This window comes from Myotis yumanensis, unplaced genomic scaffold (assembly GCF_028538775.1).
Source record: "Myotis yumanensis isolate MYYU_CA2020_CCGP unplaced genomic scaffold, mMyoYum1.0.hap1 SCAF_5, whole genome shotgun sequence".
NCBI lineage: Eukaryota > Metazoa > Chordata > Mammalia > Chiroptera > Vespertilionidae > Myotis > Myotis yumanensis.
In genome coordinates this window covers 47998819-48019143 of record NW_027223756.1, presented here as the reverse complement: position 1 = coordinate 48019143, position 20325 = coordinate 47998819, and the positions used below count along the sequence as shown (strand labels likewise).

The window sequence follows — 20325 nt, the reverse complement described above, 5'->3', positions numbered from 1 at the left end:
ACTATTCCTCTTCCTGGCAACCAAATCAAAATTCAGCCCTAAGGAAAGAATGAGCTGTGGTAGTAGACAGATTTTTTTTTCTTTTCTTTTTAAATTTCAAATAGGGTCACACAAAACTGGGGTGGTTAGAAGTACTCTGGACAGATTTGGTTTTATTTGTCAATCTGTCCTAGGCACTAGCAGTTCATTAAACATTCTACACTACCAGTGAGATAGCTCATCACTAGTTGCAGGAGGATGTGTACCTGATGCTGGTCAAAGATAGCAAGTTTACTAATCTTCATTTTGTTACTTTCATGACTGATTAACTTCTTAGTGGAGGGCCTGGGGTCTACTCTTTCTTGTGCTGCTTCAGGTCTAAATTTGACCTCTTCTTAACTGCAGATTACCCAATTGCTCTTGTTCAGTGTTTAATCCCTACGAATAGCTCCCCATACGCCAAGGTTGCGGTTCCATCCTGGGCACATACAAGAAGCGACCAATGAATGTATAAATAAGTGGAACAACAAGTCAATCTCTCTCTCTCTCTCTCTCTCTCTCTCTCTCTCTCTCTTCTCCTCTCTCCCTCAAATCAATAAATTAAAATAAAGTCATCGTAACAGTGAAGTGCTGAGAGCCAGCCATTGCCTGGGGATTTCGCTACTCTGAACATCACCCAGGACACTAAAGGGACGGCTACTCCCCCTCTCCCCGCTCCCCTTCCACTCCTAGGAGAGCAAGGAGAGTGCGTGAGATAAGTGGGTTCATATTTCATCCGGCCTGGGAACCAAAGTGTATGTCTTAACTCCGGATGCGGACCCTGAAACACTTCCAGCCTTCACTGAGGAATTCCACTTAGCAAACAGTACCGGCAGGCAGGTGACCGACTTCCCGATTCCCTATCCTTCTCCTGAGATGCCTCCATCAGCTTCTTGGACTTCGGAAAGAGCAGCAGAGCCTGCAGACTAGGGTGGAGAGGAAGGTGCAAACGACTCACCCCACCCACCCGCCGCGGCCGCCTGGGCGGAGCGGGGCAGGGGTCCGCGCCCCTCCCCAGGGCGGGGCTGGCCCGAGCTCACCGCGCCCCGCAGCGCGCGGGGCGGCAGAGGCTGCGGCGGGCGGGCGGGCGAGCACGATGTACCTCCGCAGGGCGGTCTCCAGGAGCCTGGCGCTGCCGCTCAGGGCGCCCCCCAGCCCCGCGCCGCTGCGGAAGGACGGTGAGTGCCAGGCGCTGGCCGCGAAGAGCACAGGAGCTTCGTGCGTGGATCCCGCGGGCGTCCCTCTGTGCCTGTCTGCCCCGGGTGGGCCAACCCAACCCCGAGCCGCAACAAGCCTGCCTTGTGGGTCGGGGGTGGGGGGAAGCAATGGGGGAGGGTCGCAGGGTCAGATGCCCCGAAGTTCTTGGAGATTTTGAAAGTAGGGAACCTTTCCAGCGGGGCTTCTGAAACCCGACTTGACTTTCTGGGTTCAAATCTTGATGTTGGGCAAGTGCTTTAACCTCAGTTTCCTCATTTGTAAATGGGGACTATAATAGTTGAGTTTCAATGGGTTAACGTGTAGTTAACGCGCTGAGAACAGAGCCCTGCTAACACACGCTTGGCTTACCATTTTTATTGCTGTAGGGACCTATGCGCTCTCCAGGTTCATGGAGAAGCAGAGGCACCGGGCTGTGGGGAAGATAGGCACTGCCCAGTGAGCCGGGCAGGCTGGGGCCAGAGTGCTAGCCCAGTGAAAGCTGGTTAAGGCTCTTGAGTAAGTAAACTCAAGGCTTGGCCGGCGCGGCAGCCTCGACCCCTGAGCCTGGGCCGGGGCATTCCCCACGCCCTCCGGCAAGGACGTGGCCTTCGGAAGCATTTTTCTTGGCGGCTGCAAATAAACCTGGAGCTGTCCAGCTGTTTGCCTCCATCGTCCTTGTATTTAACACCTTTGGATGTGCGAATTCATGGGGGGAAAGAGCATCTTCAAAGATTTCCTACGGGGAAAGTTGCACTGTGAGCTGGTAGCTTATTAATTGACAAGTACGAATGGGACTAGCACAGTGCCTGGGACACGTAGGCGCTTAAGTGCGAGCGTGGCAGTATTTGCCAGGCCACCAGGTTCGTGCTCGAGTGCGGTTCTTTCCCAGCCAGCTCTTTCTGACTCCTCATCTGTTTCCCCTCCCTTTTCCCTGTCCTGATGGTGGGATGGGGGTAGGGGGGTGCGGGGTGGGAGGGCTGCTCCTAGACCACTTCGTCGAAAGTTCTCAGTTTTCTCAGTTCTTTCTTCACGTCGCCTCACTCCCTAAGGCTTGCCAGGTAGCTTTAGCCCAGTTTGTGCATTGGAGACGGAGTGTGATAGAGAAAGACTTGAGAAAATTCCATGGGCCAATATTTTTTTCACTTCGATTAGGTCTGTGCTGGTGATAATGGTGGGAGGGAAGGAAGGTCTGTCCAACTAGCTTTCTTTTTCTCTTAAAATGTTGGTGGGAAGAAGTTGCCTTACAAGCAAGGGAAATAAGGCGTCTTCGTTTTCTCTGATCTTTAAAGCCGAGTGAAATAAAGCAAAATTTTTTTTCCCACTGATGAAATGGGAGAAGCCATTCATCTTAAACTTCTGAAGTTAAAAGGCTGTGTGATGGGGGGCAGAGGCGGGAGGGAGAAAGATGAGACCGTTGACCTAGCCTTTTGCGCTCTGGTTATCCGTCTGCTTTCCCCATGGTCATTACACATTTTTTTTTTTTTTTAGCTTCATACATTTCAAATAATTTCCTTTCCAATTTGGGGCAAAAGAAAAGTGGTTTAAAATTTTTAAATAGGTAGTTAGCAATACTGGTTGTAGCAGTATTGGTCTTTCTCTAACTTTCACCTAATTACTTTTTTGTAGCGCTGATGTTTTCCTGAATTTAGCTTCAGTCATGGACATCAATTAACCTCTTATTGACTCCACTTTGACGAAAGAAAAAATTGTTTCAGTTTTATTGAAGGATAAAATTGTAACTGCCTCATCAAACTTTGTTCTCTAGTTTTTCTTTTAAAATGCATCTTTTTAATAAATAAATAATTTAGGTTTATAATACAGTATTTTAAAAACACACAGAAAGGCAAAATAGTAGTCACCTGTAATCCTACTACTCAGTGAATACCATTATTTACTTTTTAGTTTATTTAATGTTTCAGACCTTTTTTTTTACCTCATGCATATTTTTTCCTTATGCATATTGCTTCCACAAATCTGGGATATTCCTGTATAACCTTTCACTTAACATATTGTAAATATTTTCTAAAGTAAGTAAATATTCTTCTGGAAAAGTTCTAACGGCTATTTGTTTCCCATTGTATGAATATGCTAAAATTTATCTAATTAATCCTTATTGAATATTTATTTCCCATTTCATTGTTCTTTTTAATAACTTTGCCATAATTGTATTTGTCTTTACTTAAATCTCTTATAATTTTATTTATTTCTTCGTATTTAAAAAATCTTTTTGATACTTATGTCTGGTTGACAACTATGAAACTGACATATTCCCTATGTAATAGCAAATGTCTTTTTAAACCAACAAAAGCCCCACTACAAATCAATGCCATAACCTTCTACCACGGGCTATTGGGGCACATTTGTAGGGAAAATATTTTTTTCTAAGAGATGATTATTTATATTCAAATTAAGAACATATATGTGGATTTTTTTCCAATTTGACTACTACAAAGATTCGGAATCAGTGCAATTTTTTTAAGATGTGCTCTCTGCAAAACATAACTTCTTACTAGTCCCCCACCAAATCAAATGCCTTTATTCTTTCCAAGTCACTCAACTCATGCCTCATGTTGTATCTGCCCCTAGTGCAATTTTCCTTTCATTTATTTATCTGACAAACTCCTACTTTCCTTTAAAACTCAGATCATGTCTTTGAATAGTGACAGCTGCTTTGAGGCAACTAGCTGAGTTTCCTCACTGTGTCTTCATGCTGTTGTTGAAGCTTCCACTATCTATGACAGCCTTTGTCATACTGCATTGAAATGATTGTCTATAGTTATTTGTCTGACATCTGTTCCTTCTTTCTAAACTGTGAGCTACTTGAGGCCAGTAACCTTGTGTGTCTTGTTTACACTTATATACTAATGCTTCTAAGAATGACAAACAGGTAACAGGTGCTCAACTGTGTTTGTCAATGGATAAATAAATGTTTCCTCATTTTTATCTGTAAAATAAAGAATTTGAGCTATGTGAACTTTAAACTGCTTCTAGGTTTGAGTCTATTATAAAAATTCAATTCCAGGGAATATGGTGTATATATAAGCTCTAGCACTGCAGAGTAAACATATTTAAATAAAGAACACAGCACTTTCATCTTTTCTATTAGTTTGTACAGAATTGTACTTCTATTTCAGATATGATCTTGTTGCAACATTTGTCTTAGAAAAGCTTCTCACTGCTCATCTTTAAAGGCTTTATATTAGAAATAGATATATATGCATTTGTATTACAGATTTATAGAAGTGTGTTAGATTTCAACAGAAATGTTTTATTTAACATAAATTTCAACTACAAATATATTTAATTAATTTTTTTTTTGAAAAGTCATCTTTTCGACTAAAAGATGGAGTACATACAGCAATGGATTTCTTTTGCTTGTATGCATCTTGTTTGACAGTTGAAATTGTTTAGTGCTTTTGTCATTTCTCCTTACCCATGCCTGCACTCCTTCCAAGGAAAGCTTGGTGCTTAGCATCAAAATGACAGGTTTCATAAGTACTTGTCAAGTTATATTGGGAAAATGTCAAGTGGAATTATTACCATTATCTCATAATGCCATATTCCCTTAAGCTAAAGTCACTTGATGTTAATAGATTCTAGGTTCACTGAGCAGAAATATTTTCAAAGAAATAATTATTTAAAATACTTTTGCTTAAGCAGTGGAGCTAACCGTGTTTAAACTTGTTTTCCTAGCATCTCTTCGCTGGATGTCATCTAACAAGTCTCCTGGATCATCTGGATCAAATATGATCTACTATCTGGTTGTAGGTGTCACGGTCAGTGCTGGTGGATACTATGTAAGTGTTTAACCACAGTGTGCAGGAATTCTGATATTTTACAACCTGTGGTAAAACTCAAAGCAATGTTAAGATCAGGACATGAGTTCAAATAACAAGATTATGAAGCTTTTTAAAGTATAAACTCAATATTTCTCTTTTTTAAAAAAATATATTTTATTGATTTTTTACAGAGAGGAAGGGAGAGAGATAGAGAGTTAGAAACATCGATGAGAGAGGAACATCGATCAGCCGCCTCCTGCACATCCCCTACCGGGGATGTGCCCGCAACCCAGGCACACGCCCTTGACCGGAATCGAACCCGGGACCCCTCAGTCCGCAGGCCGACGCTCTATCCACTGAGCCAAACCGGTTTCGGCTAAACTCAATATTTCTTAATACCTCTAAGAATGGATGACTTTCAGTAAAAACAATCTATAATAATAAAAGTGTAATATGCTAATTAGACCAGACAGTCGAATGACCCTCTGGACTAAGCTGGGGCTGTGAGGGCCGAGGCAAGCCACTGCAGCTGCGAGGACCAAGCTCCTTGCATGGATTTCGTGCATCGGGCCTCTAGTGTTATTATAAATATTAATAGTAATAGCTGACATTTGAATGTCATGTGACAGTCTAGGGCTCATTTAATAATTACAACAATTCTATAAGGTAGATACTATTATTAACATTTAACAGGAATTGTTTTGGAAGATTAACTTTTTAAAAAAGTTAATAGACTTTATTTCTTAGAGCAGTTGTGGGTTTACAAAAAAATGAACAGAAAATGCAGACAGTTCCCATGTATTTCCTCTCACCCCTGTTTCAGCTTTTCCCTATCAATAATCGTGCTTTAGTGTGGCATGTTTGTTACAACTGATGAATCAATATTGATACATTACTACTAACTAAAGTCCATAGTTTACATTAGACTTCACTCTTTGTTCATTATAGGGGTTTTGACAAATGTATAATGATATGCATCCACCATTACAGTATTTTTTTTTTAAATCTTTATTGTTCAGATTATTACATTTGTTCCTCTTTTTTCCCCCCATAACTCCCCTCCTTCCAGCTCCCACCCCACCCTCCACCCTCACTCCCCACCCACTGTGTTCATCCATAGGTGCATGATTTTTGTCCAGTCACTTCCCGCATATCCCACACCCCTTTTCCCCCCAAGAATAGTTAGTCCATTCCCTTTCTATGTCCCTGATTCTATTATAATCATCAGTTCATTCTGTACATCAGGTTATTTATTCACTTGATTCTTAGATTCATTTGTTGATAGATGCATATTTGTTGTTCATAATTTGTATCTTTACCTTTTTCTTCTTCTTCCTCTTCTTAAAGGATACCTTTCAGCATTTCATATAATACTGGTTTGGCGGTGGTGAACTCCTTTAGCTTATCCTTATCTGTGAAGCTCTTTATCTGACCTTCAATTCTGAATGATAGCTTTGCTGGATAAAGTAATCTTGGTTGTAGGTTCTTGGTATTCAGCACTTTGAATATTTCTTGCCATTCCCTTCTGGCCTGCAAAGTTTCTGTTGAGAAATCAGCTGACAGTCGTATGGGTATTCCCTTGTAGGTAATTGAGCCTCTTTCTCTTGCTGCTTTTAAGATTTTCTCTTTGTCTTTTGCTCTTGGCATTTTAATGATGATGTGTCTTGGTGTGGTCCTCTTTGGATTCCTTTTGTTTGGGGTTCTCTGCGCTTCTTGAACCTGTAAGTCCATTTCTTTCTCCAGGTGGGGGAAGTTTTCTGCCATTATTTCTTGAAATAGGTTTTCAATATCTTGCTGTCTCTCATCTTCTGGCACTCCAATAATTCTGATATTAGACCGCTTAAAGCTGTCCCAGAGGCTCCTTACACTATCTTCACACTTTCGGATTCTTTTTTCATTTTGCTTTTCCAATTGGGTGTTTTTTGTCGAATCTTTGGTTTGATTCTTGAGCTCCTCTGGTCTGCTATTGGGTATAATATTCTTTATTTCAGTCCGTGTATGCTTACTTTCTAATTTCTTTATCGTAGCATCGAGGGTCTCATTAGTTTTCATGAGGCTCTGCACAAATTTATGGCAAGCCCTCAAAATTGTGATTCTTAGCTCCATATCCTCCATTTCTGTCATGTTTTTTTGTCTCCGCATCTTTTATGCTTTCTTGGTGCACCCCCTTGTGGTCTCTGTGCGCAGTCTTGTTCTAGCCAAGCCTTAATTGTTGTAGTTAACACTAGAGGGATTTGACCACCAGGCCGACTGGCTGTAGGAATCAGCTGTGTGGAAAACGTCTGTCTTCTGGGGAGGCGCTAATCCAGCCTTTGCCTGAGGCGATCGGCAAATGGCTGTGCGCAGGCCTTGGGCGGGCGGGATCAACAGGGCGGGGGGAGGGAGCCGCTATGGCCACTCTCAGTCCGTCCCCAGGGGTTCTGCCTCTCTGTCCCAGCAACCGCTGCAAACCTCGGAGGGGCCGTAGCCAGACAGTCCCGCTTCTCCCGTTTGAGTCTGGGTCCCTAGAGACTCGCCCAGATCTGTAGCCCAGAGTCTGAGACTCACTCCTGATTGAAAACGACAACCGCGCCCTCAGCTGCCAGCCCGCTTTGCGCGCGCACCACCTCACCACCGCACTGCCGTACCTTTAAATTTTCCACACTACGCCTCCTCTGAGCGTCGGAATGCTGTTGTTTTTGCTTCTAGTTGAAGAGTCTCTCCTCAGCCAGCCTTCCTGTGGTTCTGGTTGATGTCCGTTCCGACTTTTAGTTGTATTTTTGAAGTGGTTGTTTACGGCGGCAATCTCCGGTGTTTACCTAGGCCGCCATCTTCGAGAGGATCTCATCCACCATTACAGTATTATACAGAGTATTTTTACTACCCTAAAAATCCCTTGTGCTCTATTTATTCATTTCTACCTCCCCCAATCTTTTAACTATCTCCATAGTTTTTATTAGCTTTATATCTTTATATATACTCTTATTATTTTTAAAAAGTAATATTTATCCATAAATTTTAAAAATTCAAAATAGACATATATAAAATTAAAATAATGCTTTCCTCCCTGGTCCCCATATCCAGTCCCCCCTATATAATCACAGTAAAACAAAGCTTTTAATAATATGATCTTGGAGCTAAAACAATAGAACATTTGTGAATAAGATAAGCCTATTGAATCTTTCCCCATTCTGTCATAAACTTTCTAAATTGAAATCTACTCTTCATTATGAATAAAAGTAGAATAAGTATAAATCCTTTGGAAACCATAGGAATACACAGTCACTGCATTTTGGCTCGACACTACAGAAATATGCATAAACTAGTGGCCCAGTGCATGAAATTCATGCACGGGGGGAGGGTGTCCCTCAGCCTGGCCTACACCCTCTACAATCTGGGACCCCTCAGGGGATGTCTGACTGCTGGTATAGGCCCAATCCCACAGGAATTGGGCCTAAACCAGCAGTCAGACATCCCTCTCACAATCCGGGACCGCTGGCTCCTAACTGCTCACTTGCCTGCCTGCCTGATTGCCCCTAACCACTCTGCATGCTTGCCTGCTTGCCCCCAACTGCCCCCGCCCCCGCCGGCCTTCTCACCCCCAACTTTCCCCCCCTGCCGGCCTGCTCGCCCCCTACTGCCCCCTCAGCTGGCCTGATTGCCCCATCTGGCCCCCCTGCCGGCCTACTCACCTCCAACTGCCTCCCCACCAGCCTGATCACCCCCAACTGCCCCCCCCCTCCTGGCCTGATCGCCCCTAACTGCCTCTGCTTTGGCCCCGCCACCATGGCTTTGTCTGGAAGGATGTCCGGAAGGTCTCCCGGTCTAATTAGCATATTACCCTTTTATTAGTATAGATGGATTTTTAGTCATAACTAGGAGCAGTTTGTAGAACTATGTAGATAGCCAAACTAAATACATCTTCTAATCTTCAGTATTTTGAGAGCCTCAAGAAGCCAGGAAGCTTCAAACATGTCATTTATATTATTGTCCTCTACTAACCTACCAGCTTTCACTCATACCCAGATTCCTTTGCTTCTACTATCATTCTATTGCATAATGCTGAATCTACTGCCCAGGGCTACTACAGTTGGACACAACTGGAAAAATAGATATTGGACTAGGCCGTATGATTTTGTGGGAGCCAGAAGACTTAATTTCACCTGGGCATCACTATATCCCTAATTAGGTTTACTAGTGCTAGACATGAACCTCTCCTGTCTACTAAATCTTTCTTTACAAAAGCTATCTTAAACTGGAAGTTATAAACTGACGACTCCTGAGAGCCCTTTCTGGCCTTATTGTCCCACAATGGGAATGAAGTTGGACAGGTAATGATTTCTAAGTCCCCTTCCACCTCTAATATTATATATAGTTTTAATCCTAAATCTTGGAAGTGTTAATTCCCAAGAATGTTAGGCTACTTTCAGGAGGAGATACAGAATGTGAGGTATTTAAAAACCTGATTTCTAGTCTTCTCCTCCCCTTCCTTGTCCTGTACTAAAATAAGTTCTATATTAGATTTATCTGAATTGAATCCATGATAGCCAAGAACAGTTTTTCATTTCCAAGTAAAATCTATTATGAGGGCCTCTTAGAATCTGAGAAAGGCCTAGGTCATTTCAATTATTTGAAGGTCTGGGTATATTAAAAATCATAATTCCATACTGATTTATTAAAGTTTTGGTATATATTTTTAAAAATATTTTTATTGATTTTTAGAGAGAGAGGAAGGGGGAGGAAGAGAGAAACATCAGTGATGAGAGAGAATCATTGATTGGATGCCTCCTGCATGTCCCCTATTGGGATTGAGCCTGCAACCTGGGCATCTGACCTTGACCAGAATCGAACCCAGGACCTTTCAGTCTGCAGGCCCACACTCTCTCTACTGAGCCAAACCAGCTAGGGCAGGTTGTGGTATATTTTAAATGCTTATGTTTAATAAATAATATCATTTGTTTAATAAATTATAAATTTGAGGCCTGATGGAAACACTCTTCTGTTTGACGATGTTATTTTTGGAAAAGCGAGGTTCTCTGGGCCACACATGAGTGTGAATTATTCCATTCTGCTTTAAGTAGTTTTTTTTTCTTACCTCGTGTTCTAGCCCCTGGAACAATAAGACTAATGTCCCTTAGGATGTTGCTGCTGGTCAGTTCAGGGATGTGAACTTCTACACAGGTTCAGTCAGCATTGGTGTGCTGAGAACTGAGGGTGCTGACTCAGCATATTGGTCCTAATTTGTCTTTGTCTTTCTATCTACTCGGTTTTTAGTTATCCTTGACCCCGGTTACAGCATTGTTTCTTTCCTTCTTTCCTACTTAATGACAAAGGTTTCCAAATAGGAAATTCAAGAGTAAATGATAGGGCCCTGGCCAATGTAGTTCGTTCTCTCCCTCCCTCCCTCCCTCCCTTCCTTCCACTCTCTCTAAAACTCAATACAAAAAATATCCTCCAGTGAGGATTAACAACAATAATAAAAAGAGTAGATGATATACATTGTCTTCTCTTCTTTGAATTGCATACACCTTTGAATTTGGCATGATGAATATAAATCATGCTGAAAAAAATGCTTGCGAATAATAAGTACACATTTGCTTTCAGACTTACAGGACAGTAACATCAGAGCAAGTTAAACACACTGGAAATATAAAAAATTTGAAAGAAAAAAACAAAGCAGAGTTACAGCCACTTCAAGGTAAAGTGAATTTATTAGTATTGTTTTCCTTAAAACTCTGATTTTCATCACCTTAGCCTAGCAATGAACACTATTTTCTTTTGGCTTCTTTACTGACTTAATCCAGAATGACTTTGGGTAGGAGTTCATTCAAAAAGGAAAAGCCACCCAAAACCTAGATAATATTGTTATACGTTTTGGACGAGGGCATTTAATAAATGAAAACGTTTTGCATTTATACTGCTGACCAGCAGTTTTGACTTCTTTGTGTGGTAATATTACTTTTCTCCTACTCAAGTTCCCATTCATGCAGCATAATTTTAGTATCTGCCTCTCAGCAGCTTGACCTTTCATTTCCCTCATTCTTTTTTTTTAAATCATAAAACTAATTTTTGTTTCAGTTTTGATTGAGACCATCTAGTTTCTTTGCCCAAAGTACACTTGAAATTAGTATAATCAGTCATGTCTGTTGAGTCCCTCAGTTGATCTGATTAATAAAATTGGCAACTACAGGAACAGCAACATTACATTTTCACCCAAGTAAATGTTTCTTGCCTTAAACTGCTCGCTTGAACCATACTTTCTTCCATTTTCAACTATAATACTATTATTATCAATTACTATGATCACTGTTTGGTGATAGATAATAGCTGTTCATGGACCAATTTTAACCTTTAGTCATGACAATAAGAAACAATGTATTAGTGAATGTTACTTAATATAATCATAAGAAGGCAGATTGTAATAATTATAAAATGCATTTCCATAGCATTTTAGTGGTTTTAAACCCCTTTTTATACACAACATTTTAATCAGTCCTCACAAAGGTTCTGTGAGATAGATGACATTTTACAGATGACAAAACTGAGGTTGAGAATAAATTAGTGATTCCTCAGAGTCAATGCCTAGTAAGTTGGCTACATTTCCATGCTGTCTCGTGATGGGTTGGCTGTTTATTTTCCTGTTCTTTGTATTTGAATAAATAATATATATAAACTAATTTTTTTAAGTTCAACATGTTCAAAACGTTTATAGAAAAGCAGATCCCCCATTTTCTCTTCCCAGGGGCAACCAATAATATCAGTTTCTATGAATCCTGAGGAGAGTCTTTGCAAATATAACTATCTATGCATATAACTTACCCTCCTTCTGTCCTAATACAAACAGTACCAAGCTGTATACATTGCTCTTTTCCCACTTCACGGTCTATGTTGAAGACCATTACATATCAGTACATATAGATGTCTCATTTTTTAAAGTGACCGCACAGTGTTCTGTCTTCCATGCTCTTTCGATTAATACTTTGCTTAATGGGCTAAATCTTACAGGTGAAAAAGAGAACCTGGAGGGAGCGGAGAAAGCAAGTTCAGAGGCCCCTGAAGTGTCTTCTGAGGAAGCTCAGGTGGTGGATGCTGAAGAAAGCTCCGATGCTGCAGCTGCAGGCAGAGCAGAGGAGGCTTCAGCCTGTCCGGACGCTGCTGCGGAGGCTGCTCAGGTGGAGATCACCGTGGTCGGTGCTGAAACGGAGCCAGAGGTTCCAAATGTCACCCCCTGTGAAAGCGCCCAAGTCAGCACCGGAGCGACCTCGGAGGTCACCAGTGCAGCTCCAGATGAAGCCGTTGCCATCAGTAACGATAAAGGTACAACCGAGAACGAAAGCTCTGATGAATATGCTGAACTGGAAGAAGAGAATTCTGCGGTTGAGTCAGAACCCTCTGCTGGGGATGGTTTACAGGAAGAAGCCAGAGTTGGTGCTGAGGCCGCGACTCAAGGCTAACCTTGCAGATTCACACTCGGCCTAAACGCCATCGCAAGTCTGATAGGTGCTTTTGTAGTTTTAGTCATCTAAGTTTTAGTTTTTTTTTTTAAAGGCGCCTTTTCTAGAAAATTTGAATGTGCCTTGAAGGTGTTTGGTATCCGCTGATAGGTTTCAGGGTTGAGACATTTGAGATTACACGTGTCTGAGGTTTTCTAGTCTCTGAGGTCAGACTATGACACTGCAGTAGAGAGCTTCAAGATTTTCATCTTTGGATTTAAGTTTTATGTCATAGGAATTGAGCTATCTATACAACCTGCATTCACTTTAACTTTGCTGTGCCCTTACCTTACTGTAATGTGTGTAAATGTAGATTCTCAAGTTTTGATTTGAACTCATTTAAATAAAATTTAAAAATATTTAGTGCTTCTATTTTTATTCACCAATATATGTATAAATAACACAATATATATTAACACATAACATCACATGAAAATTGCAATATTATCCAAGAAATCATGTAATCTAAGGAGGACTCTGCATACAGCAACATATGTGTCCTTTCTCCCATCTATATTACAATGGGGCTGTGCTCATATTTTCCATTTCAATTTAATTCAGTTTAATCAATGTATATTAAGGACTTACACTTTATGCCAGGAATCATTCATTCACTCAACAAATATTAACTGACCATCTGCAACCTACCAGTTTTACGTGGTGAGAATTTTTTAAAAAGATGAAAAGCCCTACCCTTCCCAGTTTATATTCTAGAGCAGTGGTTCTCAACCTTCCTAATGCCGTGACACTTTAATACAGTTCCTCATGTTGTGGTGACCCCCAACCATAAAATTATTTTCGTTGCTACTTCATAACTGTAATTTTGCTACTGTTATGAATCGTAATGTAAATATGCAGGATGTATTTTCATTGTTACAAATTGAACATAATTAAAGCATAGCGATTAACCACAAAAACAATACGTAATTATATATGTGTTTTCCGATGGTCTTAGGTGACCCCTGTGAAAGGGTCGTTCGACCCCCAAAGGGGTCGCGACCCACAGGTTGAGAACCGCTGTTCTAGAGTATGATCAAACAATAAACAAAATAAATAAGAAAACTACATAGTATATTAAATACTGATAAGTGTTTAAAAAGAAAAGTAATGCAAGTGAAGGGGTTATATGTGTTGGTTAGGGGTGGAAGTTGTCATCATTTTAGATATGGCAGCCAGAGACAGCCTTACTAAGAAGCTGTCTTGTGAGTAAAACCTGAAGGATATATAAGGGACCAAGTCATGAGGACGTGAGTGGTGGGCAGGGGAGAATCATTCCAGATGAGAAGTGCGAAGGATTTGAAGCAGAGAGAATTGCAAGGTGCCCAGTGTAGCTAAAGTGGAGTGAAAAAGAGGGACAATAGTTGGAGATGATTTCAGAGAGAAAGAGACTGATTCTGCAGGGATGGGCTAGATCACACAGGGTCTGGTAAGATTTGGGCTATACTTGGAGGAGGTTGGCGAGTTGTGGTGGTTGTGGATGCTCTGCCTAGATCCCCTTAACTGGGCCAGTACATTTACTCTCAGCCGCTGTTACACACACCTCTCCTCAGAGGCAGCTCACAAGGACTACTGCCAGAGTGGTACAACAGGTGAGGCCAACTCATGCTCCAGAGCCCTCCTGGGGCTCAGGCTGAAGCTGGTTTCCAGCCAACATTAGATCCTTGCTTAGCTTTTCTCCAGTCCTATCCGGTTGTCCTCCTCTTATTCTCCTGAGAGCATCCCTTCAGTAAATCTCTTGCAAATAACAGAAGCCACCTCAAAATGGACCAAACAACAGGAAGATAGTTCTGACTATGTAACTAGCTATCCAGAGGTTGGGCAGCCCCAGGGTTGACTTATTCTGTGGTTCACTCTTCAAGAACCAAGCTGTTTCTATTCTGTTCTGCTATCAAGAATGTTTGGTCTTGAGAACCAAGATGGGGGCATAGGTAACCGCCTGTATTTGCTGCCTCCCACAACCACATCAAAATTACAACTAAAATACAGAACAAGTATCATCCAGAACTGCGGGAAAGCTGGCTGAGTGGAAGTACTACAACCAGAGAGGTAAAGAAGAAAGCACATTGAGACTGGTAGGAGGTGCGGAGGCACGGAATGGGCTGGTCTGGCACCCAGTGTGCCACTTTTTTAATCAGGAGGGAGATTGCCTCTTCAGAGGCCACCTAGAGGAGTGAGCGGTCCCAGCCCCATACCAGACCCCCAGCCCAGGGTTCCCGAGCTGGGGGAAAAAGTCCCTATGGGCAGTAAGAACTACGGACTGTGAAGCTCTTTATCTGACCTTCAATTCTAAATGATAGCTTTGCTGGGTAGAGTAATCTTGATTGTAAGTTCTTGCTATTCATCACTTTGAATATTTCTTGACTCTCCCTTCTGGCATGCATAGTTTCTGTTGAGAAATAGCAATGTATGCAGTGCGTGCTTTCTGTCAGAGTGTATTGTCAAGCATTTAGATTTTTGCTCATGTGATAGGTGAGAAATTATATCTTAGTGTAGTTTTAAATTGCATTTCCTTTATTAAGAATGAGGTTGAACATTTTTCCCTTTGGTTAAGATCCATGTACATTTATATTTTTCTGCAAATTATCTGTTCATTTCTCTAGTGAATTTTTTGGTGTTGTCAGTACTTTCCTATTCTATTTTTTTTAGAAACTATTTATGTACTAGAGATGGTAAGCTTTTTTCTAAGCAATTATAAATATTTTTCCAATGTGTCATTCACTTTCTTAATTATGGTATTTTTTTAGTACAGAGATTTTTAAATTCTAGGTAATCAAATTGCTGTGTTGTTTCTGAATTTTGAGCCATTGTTAGTATAGTGAATTTGGATAAAAAAAACAGCCACAAATTTTTCCCTTGTATACACAATCTTGTGAAGTGTGACTTTATACATCTTCCCATCAAAAGATGCAGACTGGCCCAGCCTGCGTGGCTCAGTGGTTGAGTGTTGACTTATGAACCAGGAGGACACGGTTTAATTCTGGGCCAGGGCACATTTCTGATTGCAGGCTTGATCCCCAGTGTAGAGTGTGCAGGAGGCAGCCAATCAATGATTCTCTCTCATCATCGATGTTTCTATCTCTCTCTTCCTCTTTCTTTCCCTCTGAGATCAATTAAGAAATATATATGTATATATGCCCATATATACACACATATATACATAAATATATACATATATATATATTTTTTTTTTTAAAGAGAAATGCAGACTGTTTTTCCATCCCCTTGAAGTTGGCTTGCCTTGTACTCTGATTTGATAGTATGCTGTGAAAGTGACTGTGGAAGCACTCATACTTTTGGAACCCTGAGACCACCATGTGAAGAAACCTGGGCTAGCCTCCATGAGAATGAGACCATATGGAGAGAGAGGCCCCACCTACAACTAGAGCTAACCCCACCTATGAGTGAGGCCATCCTAGACCATCCAGCTCCCGCGTTGATGCCGTTGATGCCGTTGATGCCGGAGGACTGCAATTGTCTGAGTGAGCCCAGGCAAGATCAGATAAGGACCACCCAGCTGAACACAGACCAAACTGCTGAGCCACATAATTGTGATCAAATAAAAAACTGTGTATTAAGCCATGAAAATGAGGTAGTTTAAGCAGTGATATGTACTTAAAATAGTTAGGAAATGAAACTTAACTTGGAATTTGATACAGACTTGCTTTGTATTACTGCATTTCACATTCCTCACCAGGGACGAAGAAAGAACTAGCTGTGCCCAGCAGATCCCAAATTTGTTTGGCTGAACCGAGTCTAGGCCAATTGTTGCCTTTTCTGAAAACTTTTTTAGAACAACTAAATGCGACTGCATACTGAGGGATTTTTTCCCTTTTAAAAGTCAATGTTTACTTAATGCTGTGCAAGTGACTGAGTTCTCTCGAAGCAGCAGCTATCAAGTCTAAAAGCAACCTATAGTTTATGAACCTTTTTCAAATTTAACGAGCAATGAATGTAATGCACGTTTAACAACAGTAGTCCATAGAAAGCACTTTTATTATCAGACCATTGACTGATTTTAATAAAATAAAAAAATACACGACCCTAGCTGGTTTGGCTCAGTGGATAGAGCATTGGCCCACAGACTGAAAGGTCCAGGTTTGATTCGAGTCAAGGGCACTTACCTTGGTTGCAGCTCAATTCCCAGCCCTGGTCGGGGTGCCTAAGGGAGGCAACCAATCGATGTCTCTGCCTCTCCCTCTCCCTTCCACTCTCTAAAAATCAATGAAAAAATATCCTCAGGTGAAGATTAAAAACAACAACAACAAAAAACACACCCCCCTCCCACACACACAAAAACATGTTAAAAAAATCAAAGTGGGTCTGGCCAGCATGGCTCAGTGGTTGAGCATTGACCTGTGAGCCAGGAGGTCAGGGTTTGATTCCCAGTAGGGCACATGCGTGGGTTGCAAGCTCCATCCCCAGTGGGGGGCATGCAGGAGGCAGCAGATCAATGATTCTCTCTTATTGATGTTTCTCTTCTCTCCCTTTCCCTTCCTCTCTGAAATCAATAAAATATATATTTTAAAAAGTCAAAGTGGGATAAAGTGTGGGGCTCAGAATGTGAAGTCTATAGTAAAAGCTAAAAACTGGCAACAGAATCAGATAACCATGTTACTTCACTTTGATGAAGACAGATATAAAGGAAGACTTAAGTTTAGAAAAATGAAACACCCATTCTAATGAGACACTGACATTTAAATATTAATTTAAATTTAAAAGTAAATACAAATATTACTAAAAATTTCTATTATTTTAATTCTTGAAAGAAATGTATGACACAGTCATGAACAATACATCTGAGATAACTACCCAGTCTTTTTAAAAAACAGTCTAAATTTTCTATCACAAAGGACAGTGTATTTCAAGCCAGCTTTTGAGAGTTGCAGCTGGATTCAGGAAAGATTAGTTTCTGAATGTGTTAGTAATTTCTGTGCCAAGTATTTGTCCTGTCAGATAGCATCTATTGACCAGAAGCAGCACTGTCCATTAAAATCAAGCATATTATATAATGTTTTCCCTAGTTAAATGTTCCTCTAAAATTTTTCCAGAAAAATATTTTATTTAATTTATCATTTTGGCTAAGTTTTTAGTGAATAAGTTGGAGGAATTTGGAAAGGTAAATATTATTATTTGAGCCAAAACCGGTTTGGCTCAGTGGATAGAGCGTTGGCCTGCGGACTGAGGGGTCCCAGGTTCAATTCCGGTCAAGGGCATGTACCTGGGTTGTGGGCACATCCCCGGTGGGAGATGTGCAGGAGGCGACTGATCGATGTTTCTCTCTCATCGATGTTTCTAACTCTCTACCTCTCTCCTTTCCTCTCTGTAAAAAATCAATAAAATATATTTTTAAAAAATATATTATTATTTGAATTTTTCACATGGATATATACTTTTAAGTAATCATTGACCAAATTAATGATTAAACTAATATAAAAACTTAACTTTTATTTTTCTGAGATTATTTCTTATGGATTTCTGGGGTAGGGGAATGGAATAAAGAGAAAATTTGTTTCTTTTTTCCTTCATCACATGACATGAAGATGAGAAAATTGTGGGCATTATCCCCCCCTCCCCTCCCTGCTTCCCCTTTACGAATGGGAATCTCTCCTCCCACAGCAGAAATGCTCTCACTCAGACTACGGAAAGAATCCCCTTTGGAGGGGAACATTCTATGTAGACTGTGGTTATACCTATTTTGTCTCAACTAGAATCACCAATTAGACTGATTTTTAAAATTTATCTTTAGATTAGATAGTAATCGATTTATCATGCAGTGATTTTATTCTATTGAGATATTTAACACAACAGGTTTTACAAAGAAACAAATCAGTTATTTTAGTCATATAGAACTTTTAATAAGGAAAATAGTACATTTTTGAAAAGACCTCAAATAGTAGCAAAACATTCTAGAACCAAGCTCTTTTGAATTTACTACCATCACATCTCTCCCTCCTTCCAGTCCTCTCCATCTCCAAACTCTCTCCAACTGTTACCTTGGTTCAATACCTCACACCTGTAGCTGCTTAGCAAGTCTTCCTACTATTTGTCAATTCTTCTAAAACTAGAGGCCCGGTGCATGAATTTGTGCACTGGTGGGGTCTGTGGCCTGCGGGGATCGGACCCAAACTGGCAGTTAGACATCCCCCAAGGGGTCCTGAATTGTGAGAGGGCACAGACCAGGCTGAGGGACCCCACCGGCGCATGAATTTGTGCACCGGGCCTCTAGTATGCATATAAGATCTTTGGTTAATCTCTTCCCGCCCTCCCTGCTTCCCTCTGAGATTCATCAGTCTGTTCCATGTTTCCATGCCTGTGTGTTGAGTGTCTGCCCCCTGGTGGTAAGTGCGCATCATAGCTACCAGTTGAACGGTCGAATGGTTGGACACTTAGCATATTAGCCTTTTGTATATATAGATGGCAAGTTGGTCCTGTTATCTCCTAGTGTAAAACTTTTCACTAATCCAGCAATACCCAATTGAGGACATTTAAATTTGTTATTACTTTACAGCCAAAATTCTTATTCTATAGTATGACAGTCAAAACACACCTGTCCAATCTCACCCCAGTCTTATGTTCTGCCCTTATTCCTACTTTCCTGCAGCCTCCAGCCACCCTCCCTTTCCCATGAACCAGACAGTCTAAATGATTTAACAGCATCATTACTTGAACTTGTCATCCTGTTCATATTATGCCTCAAGGATCTTGTGCATGCTGTTCACTCTACCTAAAAAGACACTCCTAATCCCTCAGCTGGCTCAACTTCTAATTACTCAGCTCAAACAACATCTGCTTTGCAACACTTTTCCTCACCTAACTGAGCTAAGTCTATCACACCTTCCTGTGTGTTATTCTCTATTATTGCATTTATCATTCTGTTTTTCATTTATTTGTTTCTATTTTAGACTTTCTGTATAGAATAGGAATTGCTTGAGAAGAAACACCGTAGTAGGGCCCTCAATAAATGCTTGCTGAATAATATTATAAGGTTCACGGAATTATGCTCTGTTTTCTAGAGTTAACCTCTATGAAACTGCTGTTATTCAGCCATTTTTTTACCTACAGAGATAGGAATTCCATAGGATTCAACCTAAATATATCCAAGAGGTAAATCCTGAGAAGAGTTCAGATTGTTAACTTTACTAAAATAATTATAACTTCTTTTTAAAAAAAAATATATTTTATTGATTTTTTACAGAGAGGAAGGGAGAGGGATAGAGAGTTAGAAACATCGATGAGAGAGAAACATCGATCAGCTGCCTCCTGCACACCCCCTACTGGGGATGTGCCTGCAACCAAGGTACATGCCCCTGACTGGAATCGAAGGTGGGACCCTTCAGCCCGCAGACCGACGCTCTATCCACCGAGCCAAACCAGTCAGGGCAAAATAATTATAACTTCTAATGCAAACCCAGAATTTTCTCAGATTGTATGGAAATTCAGCTGAAGAAATTCCCAAATATAAAATTTTTTCCCCATAAAGAAATCAGCCTAGCCCTGCCAGCATGACTCAGTGGTTGAGCATCGACCTATAAACCAGGAGGTCACAGTTTGATTCCTGGTCAGGGCACATGCCCAGGTTGTGGATTCGATCCCCAGTATGGAGCATACAGGAGGCAGCTGATCAATGATTCTCTCTCATCATTGATGTTTCTATCTCCCTCTCTCTCTTCCTCTCTGAAGTCAATAAAAATATATTTAAAAAAAGAAATAAATTAGCCTATAGTTTTCTTCTCTTTGTACAAAGCCCACCTGTTATTCTGAATGGAATTTTTATCTGTCACTTGATTGCCTTACAATTAAAAAGAAAGAGCTTCCAGCTCCATTTTGAGGTTGCAGAGGCTACAGGAAAAAGCTCTCCT

General features: G+C 40.9%; 1 protein-coding gene across 1 annotated transcript; it reads left to right on the top strand.

Moving 5' to 3' along the window:
- The first annotated feature begins 1109 nt into the window (after positions 1-1109).
- On the top strand, positions 1110-12769 carry MGARP (mitochondria localized glutamic acid rich protein). The gene is made up of 4 exons (XM_070417209.1): positions 1110-1196; positions 4909-5012; positions 10578-10671; positions 11979-12769. Exons 1-4 carry the CDS (start codon positions 1115-1117, stop codon positions 12425-12427), a joined length of 729 nt encoding a protein of 242 aa, XP_070273310.1. The 5' UTR covers positions 1110-1114; the 3' UTR covers positions 12428-12769.
- The last annotated feature ends 7556 nt before the right edge of the window (positions 12770-20325 follow it).

Bases quoted from the DNA above. Each gene is read 5' to 3' on its own strand.
- MGARP (XM_070417209.1), top strand. From the start codon at position 1,115: ATGTACCTCCGCAGGGCGGTCTCCAGGAGCCTGGCGCTGCCGCTCAGG. The intron at 1,197-4,908 runs GTGAGTGCCAGG...TTGTTTTCCTAG, and splicing joins CGCGCCGCTGCGGAAGGACG to CATCTCTTCGCTGGATGTCA. The intron at 5,013-10,577 runs GTAAGTGTTTAA...ATTTGCTTTCAG, and splicing joins TCAGTGCTGGTGGATACTAT to ACTTACAGGACAGTAACATC.